The sequence below is a fragment of the Eptesicus fuscus genome, chromosome 9 (assembly GCF_027574615.1).
Source record: "Eptesicus fuscus isolate TK198812 chromosome 9, DD_ASM_mEF_20220401, whole genome shotgun sequence".
NCBI classification, from domain to species: Eukaryota; Metazoa; Chordata; class Mammalia; order Chiroptera; family Vespertilionidae; genus Eptesicus; species Eptesicus fuscus.
In genome coordinates, this window is record NC_072481.1 from 21,863,306 (window position 1) to 21,872,378 (window position 9,073).

At 45.7% G+C, this 9,073-nt stretch overlaps 1 protein-coding gene across 1 annotated transcript; it reads left to right on the forward strand.

The window, feature by feature from the left end:
• The first annotated feature begins 615 nt into the window (after nucleotides 1–615).
• Nucleotides 616–1,878, forward strand: LOC103300113 (protein NDRG2-like). The gene is given in 2 exon segments (XM_054720709.1): nucleotides 616–1,211; nucleotides 1,214–1,878. Coding segments are annotated over 2 exon segments (1,068 nt in total). The 5' UTR covers nucleotides 616–724; the 3' UTR covers nucleotides 1,795–1,878.
• Nucleotides 1,879–9,073: the final 7,195 nt, after the last annotated feature.

The following is a 9,073-nucleotide window of genomic DNA, read 5'->3' on the forward strand; positions in this document are numbered from 1 at the left end:
TGGTAGACGGATGAGATAATCAACAACAATAAATAAGTGAATCAATGAGCAAATAAATGGATGACTAGACAAATGGATGGATGGGCAAATGGTGGATGAATAAATGAATGAATCAGAAAGTGAATAAGTGAATTAGTGGAAGAGTGATTGAATGAGTGAATAGATGAGTGGGGGGAAAAAATGAGTGGATAATAAATGAGTTTGACTGAGCCCTTTAATTCAGATATAAACTAGACATGAGTTCCTAGCAGAAACCATAAACCAGACAGTTCCAGAAAATGGAGCTAGATACTAAAAATCAATAAAGAAATTAAGCCTGGCTAGCATGGCTCAGTGGTTGAGTGTCGACCTATTAACTAGGAGGTCACAGTTCAATTCCAGTTCAGGATACATGTCCAGGTTGCGGGCTTGACTCCTAATAGGAGGGTGTGCAGAAGGCAGCTGATCAATGATTCTCTCTCATTATTGATGTTTCTATCCCTCTCTCCCTCTCCCTTCCTCCCTCTGAAACCAATAAAAACATATTTAAAAAAGAAAAAGGAAATTAAAAACAAAAACCTGGGGCCGAAGGCGGGTCTGTGGGGAGCCGGAGTCCTGAAGGGCTGGAGAGTCAAAGGCAAGTGAAAGTGGAAGTGGCCCTGGCTGCAGCAGACCCCAGAGCCAGGAGCAGTGAGAACCCTGACTCCTAACCCCACTGCATCCAGCCAATAGGAACTCAGCCACCATGACAGAGCTGCAAGAGGTGCAGATCACGGAGGAGAGACCGCTATTACCAGGGCAGACACCCGAGATGGCCAAGACTCACTCAGTGGAGACACCTTATGGCTTTGTCACTTTTACTGTCTATGGTACCCCCAAACCCAAACACCCAGCGATACTCACCTACCACGATGTGGGACTCAACTATAAATCTTGCTTCCAGCCGCTGTTTCAATCCGGGGACATGCAGGAAATTATTCAGAACTTCGTGCGGGTTCATGTGGATGCCCCTGGGATGGAAGAGGGGGCTCCTGTGTACCCTGTGGGATATCAGTACCCATCTCTGGACCAGATTGCAGACACCATCCCTTGCATCCTGCAGTACTTAAATTTCTCAATAATTGGAGTTGGTGTTGGAGCTGGAGCCTACATCTTGTCGCGATATGCTCTTAATCACCAGGATACAGTCGAGGGACTTGTCCTCATCAACATTGATCCCAATGCCAAGGGCTGGTGGACTGGACAGCCCACAAGCTAACAGGCCTCACCTCTTCCATTCCAGAGATGATACTTGGACATCTTTTCAGCCAGGAAGAGCTGTCAGGAAATTCTGAGTTGATACAAGAGTATAGAAATATCATTACACATGCACCCAACCTAGAGAACATTGAACTGTACCAGAACAGCTACAACAACCGCCAAGACCTGAACTTTGAGCGTGGAGGTGATATCACCCTCAAGTGCCCTGTGATGCTGGTGGTTGGAGACCAGGCACCCCATGAAGATGCAGTGGTGGAATGTAATTCAAAACTGGACCCCACCCAGACTTCTTTCCTCAAGATGGCCGACTCTGGAGGTCAGCCCCAGCTGACTCAGCCAGGCAAGCTGACCGAGGCCTTCAAGTACTTCCTGCAAGGCATGGGCTACATGGCTTCATCCTGCATGACTCGCCTGTCCCGATCTCGCACAGCTTCCCTGACCAGTGCGGCATCCATTGATGGCAGCCGGTCCCATGCTCGAACCTTGTCCCAGAGCAGCGAGTCTGGGACTCTCCATTCACGGCTTCCAGGGCACACCACGGAGGTCTCCTGTTGAATGGCCCTTATTGCCCTGGTGTGGGACCCAGCCTCACCTCCCCCTGCACTAACCTGGGAGGTGTGTAGAACACTGGGACAGAGTGAGCAAAGAAAGATGGGCAGATCATGTGGGCAGATGACCTTGATCTTTGATTGCTACCCTAACTTTGACCTCTAACCTGTGATACCCCTCAGCTCCTGGGAGAGCTGTCCTAATATCACTTAGGGACTCAGACCCCTAAATGATCCTCCTCCCTCATTCTGTTGTTAAGGTGGAGAGGGCATACGTCCCCCTCTCCCTAATTTAGGTATCCGTAGATAAGGGTAAGTGGTCATTATAGATGCCCATGTTGCCTCCCCCAGACTCTCCCTACTCATCCCATCTCAAGGGTAAGGGACTTTGTGCTAGGTCTCCATTCACCAAAGTGGATATGGCTTCTCATTAACCCTTCAGATCTCTGAAGGATATGGGCCTAAATGAATGTGTCAGGGAGGCTTGTTGGTGGGTTAGTGGTCCTCAGGATTTGATAGAAATATCCAGTGTGTGAATGGAAGTTAGACTGGGAGGTGATAGGCAAATTTGATGGAAGGATTGGAGATGGGCAATAGGAAGGGGCCTGGGGCCATTGGCTCCACTAACTTTGGTAGCTGTCTAGACAGTGTGTGTCTAAAGTGGGAGGGAGAGGGGGCCAAGCCAGGGCAGGGCTGCTTGGGGCTTGGCATAGGGGTGGGAAGGGCTACCTTGGGGCTCTGACCACAGTGTGTTATGTGTGGAGGGTGCTCTCCTGTCTCCCACAACTTCTGCTGTAACAATAAACTGTAGAGGAATCTGAGCACCATTAAAATAAATAGAAAGAAAGAAAGAAAGAAAGAAAGAAAGAAAGAAAGAAAGAAAGAAAGAAAGAAAGAAAGAAAACAAAAACCTGTGACAATACAGAACTCATTGGTCAGGTTCCAGGATTTAGATGCATCTTCTGCATGGCCTCTCAGCCCATCCCATCAGCCATCACTGGAGCTGTGGACATTCTGAAAAAGACAAAGAGATAGCGTGTGGATATCAGAGACTATACACTTGATCAAGACACTGGTTCTTTACCCTAGCTGTGCTATAGAGTCACCTAGGGAACTTTCAAAAATGGGACTTCTTTGTGCCCCCCCCAGTCCCCCCAAAGAATTGTATTTAATTGGATTAGTTGCAGAGGGGTAGGCAGACGCTGCTTTATTTGTGTGTTTTTTGTTGTTGTTGTTGTTAAAGCTCCCACAGGATTCTGATGTGCAGCCAGGGTAAATGAAATTTTAATGTGGGCACTTGGACATAATCATTTAAATGCCAGTGACATCCTCATGTCGCCAAAAAAAATTAGCCTTTGTGCTGTTTTTTTAATCAAGTAATGTGTGAAATTTGCACCCTCAAGATACAAGACTTAGTTGATTGCCTCCTCTACCCACACCCTCTGGGAGGGGCAGATTCACTGCATGACCCCTCCTCCTCCACCCTACACTCTTGGATGATTTTACAAGGGTAGATAGTTGGCCCAGGGGCAGAGTTCTGGGGTAAAACTCAGGAGTGAAACACAATTCTAAAAAGGGGGAAGACACAGGGAAAGAGAGGTTCAAAAATGTCCCAAATTCAGACCACCTAGTCATTAAAAATGTGGGGTTTTTTGCATTTTGATCTAGCCACTTGGACATGGTAGCATAATGCTCAACACCAAATGTCTCCTCTATTGAAATGTCTTGTTTAGGGGACAAGATGGCAGACCAGCTTTTGCAATACAAGGAAACAACAAGATCCCTGCAGACCACATGGCCAAAGGACAGGCAGGAAAGCAGGTGGCGAGCGAGCCAACAGCTTGGAAAACAAAGGCAGTGTTCTTGGTGCCTGGGAATCAGAGGCCTGGGGAGGCGCTTCTCTGCCTCATCAGAGGTGCTTAAGCTCGGGCCATGTGGCAATTTCAACACTGTGTTTTCTGCTTCTTTCCCGCGTGGGTTGCCTTCCTTTTTAGGAAAGTTCTTTTTGGAAGGCAATTCTTCTATCTCCACCATGCCAAAGAGATACAAGGAAGCATTTGGAGGGAAAAGAAAAAATTCTCCATATCTCTTGGGATGAACAATAGGATCGATGAAGGATAGAAGTGGAACATAGGCAATTGTTCACCTATCCCTGGGTACTTGTTCCAGGAGAAGATAAAGAAATAGGGAGGGGAACCCCAGCTGGGAGGCTCAGTTGGTTGGAGTGTTGTCACATACACCAAAAGGTTGTGGGTTAATCCCTAGTCAGGGCATGTATCCCGGGTGTGTGTGTGTGAGGGGGTGAGGGAGGAGGGCAACTGATCAATGTTTCTCACATTAATGTTTCTCCCTCTCTCCCTTCCTCTCTCTCTAAAATCAATTTTTTTAAACATATCTTTGGGTGAGGATTAAAAAAATAGGGAGGGGAGGAATCTTGGAACTTGAAATTTGTGGAGGTAAATTCAGGATCAATAAAAGAAAGTTTTCCTTCACACAGCAGGGAGCAAGTTTACAGAACTCAAGTTTACAGAACTCATCATCCCAAGAGGAGATGGAGCTGGAAACATAAGTAGTATCCCCAACCTTGCAGATATGCATTGGATAATTGAAAAGAAGGGGATGATGTTACATTGACATCTAGGAGAAAAATCTGCGCTCCCCTAATTTGCTCTTCAGCTCCCTGGACTAAAACACGATCCAGGACTGTAGACACCATGGAGATGACCTAGTGTGGTGAACCAAGGATCTCATGTTGGATCTAGGGTTAGCAATTGCCTAGGAAACTAACTTCCTTCCTTCTTGCTTCCTTCTTATAAACTCCAGTGACAGATTCCATCTGTTAAACACCTTCTATTTTTCAGGCACTATTACTTTACACCCACAGTTTAATTTAAATCAAGCATCCAAAAAAGCACTTATTGAGTACTCCTTTGTGCTCACCGCTCTATGAGGGTCTATGGGTAGTAGAGAATTAAAAGAATCCATCTAGGTCATTAAGGAGTCTATGAAACATTTGAGAAGGCAGAATAAATATGCATAACTTATTAAACAATTGACAGATGCAGGAAACCACTAGAAATGATTGATAGATACAGGAGACCATTGCGAATTAGAGGTGTGTAAGATAAGGGACTAGTGGGGGCTGATGACTTAGCAATCATGTGCTTAATGGAGTTATAGCAAACTGTTGAAGAGTAAGGCCCTGGCTCCAGACTGGGTTGAGAACCACTGGTTTCATGGTAAATGAAATTTTAATGTCGGCACTTGGACATAATCATTTAAATGCCAGTGGCATCCTCGTGTCGCCAAAAAAATTCAAATCCCAGCTGTTTCATGTACTAGCTGTGGGATTTGGGTAAATTACTCAATCTCTTTGAACCTTGATTTCTTTACCTATGGAATTTGGATGATAACATGCCTTTCTCTTGGAGCTGTTTAAACAATTAAATGAATCAGTGCATCCAAAGTACTTAGAATAACACCTGAATGTAGTAGGTGCTCAATAAATGTTCATTATCACTATTTTTATCTCTGGTAAGGGCCACTACCAGGAGAGTGATGGCCAGGAGGCAAGCCAAGAACTTCCTCTGCTGTCTGGCAGTGGTCAAGATAAAAGATTAATTCCTTCCACAGCCTGCAAAGTCCCAGATGCTGTAGCCCCGGCCTTCTCTCCAATCTCAACTCACGCCCTCTCCCTGGCTCATTGTGGCCCAGACACACTGCCCTTCTCGCTTCTCTGTTCCCCTCAGCACAAACATGAGCTCTTTTCCACCTCAGTTTCACACGCGACTTCCTTCTGCCTGGAGCGCCACTCCTCCCCTGCACTTCACATGGCTGGCTCCCTCTCGTCTCACCAGTCTAGCTTAAATATCACTTCCTCAGAAAGGCTTTCTGTTGCCATCTGTATCTGTCAGGGTCCTGGCTGGAAACAATAGCATGCCCACATGAAGGTAATTCAAGGAGCTTTGATAAAAGGGCAATTTATAAACAGGTGGAGCTAGTAGACCAAGGGAAAGCACAAGAGCAGAAACAACCCTAGGCCAGAAGGAAGAAGGAACAGAACAAAAGCTAAGCCAGCCCACAGTGATCCTGCACAGAGATGCCGGAAAAATACATACCCCAACCTCATACTCCTCTCTATCTCCGGTTAGGGATTCCCTTTGGCTAAACCTGCTGAAGTCAGAGGACAAGAGAGACCACTGATGCAGTCCATCCTGGTCAGCCTGCCTGGGCACAGATGGAGGTGAGTAAGGGGGTTGGTACAGCCTGGAGGAGCAAAGGAGGAGCTATCTGGCACGCCATCCAAACTGAAGCTGGTTCTTCATGTTACCCTTCCAGGTATAACCTTAATCTTGTTTTCAGTCACAGAACAGTTCATATTTATTTAAAATCCATCTCTCATCACTGCCATGAGCTCTAGAGCCATATTGGTCTTGCTCACCACTGGGCATCCATTGGGATCCATCGCTGGGGCCGTAGTATATAACTGGCAATGTTTGAGACGATGAATGAGTGGATAAAATCGCTGCTACCCAAGAAGTGACAGTGAAAAATCCAAACTGTATTGTCCAAAGACATGCAGCCATCTCAAGTTCGGCCCAGACCAGTAACCAAGAAGATTAGCATTAAGAGATTCAGTCAATAAACTGGGATTCCCGATACGTGGCAACTAAACCTGGAGTGGCAGGACCCTAGTTCTGGTTTGCTTATTCATTTTGAGCAAGACTTGAGTCAACAGCTGAGAATAAGAGATAGAGTCCCGTCTTCAGAAGGGGATTGGCAAGAACCAGGCAGGGCAGCAGGGCCTCAGCTGGACGTCAAACCCAGATGGAGACTGAGATGCTTGGGAAAAGAAGCAAGGCCAACTCTCTGTCATGGAGATTGACAAACCAGCCTCCCTCCATTCTCGACCCTGCAGCCAGTATGATTTTTCTAAATTATAAATCTGAGCATGTCAGCCCCTCACTGAACACTCCCACTCACTTCCTCTACAAACATTCATTGCCTGCCTCTGATGTGCAAGCCCAATTTTCGAAATACAGTATGTAAGTTCCTGACTATCCTGGCCCCAGTCGGTCTCTCGCCTCTTCTCGCAGTTCTACCTCCATGCATGTGCACGCACACACACACACTCTCTCTCCACCCAGAGTTCCAATACACAAGTCCCTTTTTCCTCTATTTTTTCACATACTGTTCCCTCAATTGAAACCTTCTTCTCTTGTAATTCCCTTTCACCTGGTTAAATTTTGCTCTTTCTCTGAGTCTCGGTTGATACCTAGCTTCCTCTGGGAAGTCATCCATGATCTTCCCAGGTAGAGTTAAGAGCTTCTCCTTTGGGCTTCTGAGTTATCTCAGCACCCTGTACTTTCCTCATCAGAACACTTGTCACTCTATATCAGGGGTGGACAACGCCCGGCCCGTGAGCCATATAAGGCCCTCAAAATCGTTTTGTCTGGCCCCGCCAACGCATTAAGGGTGAGTTAATTAAATGTTTGACCAAACATAGCAGGCTAATTTTTAAGTTGATAATTTTGTATGGCCCATGAATGATGTTATAAATATCAAAAAGGCCCTTGGCAGATAAAAGGTACCATACCCCTGCTCTATATCATAGCTACCTATATAAGTGTTTGTCTCTCACCTAGACCATGACTTTGTGAAGGTGGGCAGAGACTGTCTTGTCCAGTATGATACACCCAACATCTAGAATGTGCCTGGCATATAATAGGTATTCAAAATATTGCTGCCCTGGTCAGTGTGGCTGCTCAGTTGGTTAAGCATCATCCCATGCACCTAAAGGTCACCAGTTCAATTCCTAGTCAGGGCACACGCCCAGGTTATGGGTTTGGTCCCCGGTCAGGGTCTTTATGAGAAGCAATAGATCAATGTTTCTCTCTCACATGGATGTTTCTCTCCCTCTCTCTTCCTCTCTCTCTAAAATCAATAAAAACATATTTTAAAAGATATTGCTGACTAATTATGTGGATGGACAGATAGACGGACGGACGGATGGATGGATGATGGATGGATGGATGGTACATGACTGATTTTAAGAGAAAGCTATGATTCAGTCCAGTTCAGCAGAAACTTATCAAAATATACTCAACACTGAGCCAAAGACACGCAGAAAGCACTAGCTATTCCAAGCCACCATGGGGTCAGACACTCTGAAAGGACTCTAATAAGATTCACCAGATGAGGTTTTATCACCTGTGAGTGAACAGGGTCGGGGGGACTAGGTTGATGTTACTCAGGAAAGACTTCTTAAGAGAAGTGAATAGTGGCACTCAAAGGAAGTGATGCACAGTGGTAATAATACTGTCATGGCCTGCATTATGGAGCACTTATTTTATGTAAGGCTCTGTGGTAAAAGCTTTATATATTTTATTTCATATAAGTGACAGAAGCAGGATGTAAACCCAGAGAGTCTGATTCCAGGGTTACTCACTTAATGAATATACTACAGAGTCTCTCAAAGCCTAGGAGGAGAGGAAATAGGAAGCTGTCCCAAGCAAGGACATCCAACAAAGACAGAGATGGCAATAAACAAGCCTTGGACAAGATTTGGCAGAGTGTCAGCCATGGCAGGTATAGAGAGCAGAGGGCAGAAGACAAGGGAAAGATTGCTGCATGAGACTGAATCTCAGGTTAAAGACTTTAAATTTGGACTCATCTGCAATAGGATGTTGGGTGGAATCATGATTACCTGGTGCTTGAGACAGCACTCTCCATGGGTGATGGAAAGGGTGGGTGATAAGAAAAGGAAAGACAGAGGACCACTTAGGAGACTTTAACAAGACTCAAGTGGCAGGTGACAAGTACCTGAACTTACAAGGTGACCTGGAGGAAAAAAGGAACCCTGGAAGAACACAGGGTAGAATTGTGGTAGTGAGAGACAGCAGGCTATCCCATTCATCCCGTTTTTATTCCCAGTGCAACTCAAGTATCAAACTGGTTCTGGCTCCTGCTCCAGACCCAAAAGCTACTTCTGTTTCCACTTGTCCACTTAAGTGGAACAAAAGTCACAAATGTTAGTCAACTGCCTTGCTGCTGCATGAAGGGGGGTCTGTGGCTCTCAGAGCATTAGCTAGGTCTGGTTTTGGAGTCACTGACCTCCAATCTCTCCAGGATACTGAAAATCTTAATTTTTTTTTTTTACATTTCTGTGATGACTTTCATGAAAGTCAGCAAAGAAATCTTGGTGTCAAATAAAAATTCAAATGACTAAAGAGCTTCAACAGTCAACAGGTCCACCGCCATGGTGGCTTAGCTGGCTCCCAAGAGTG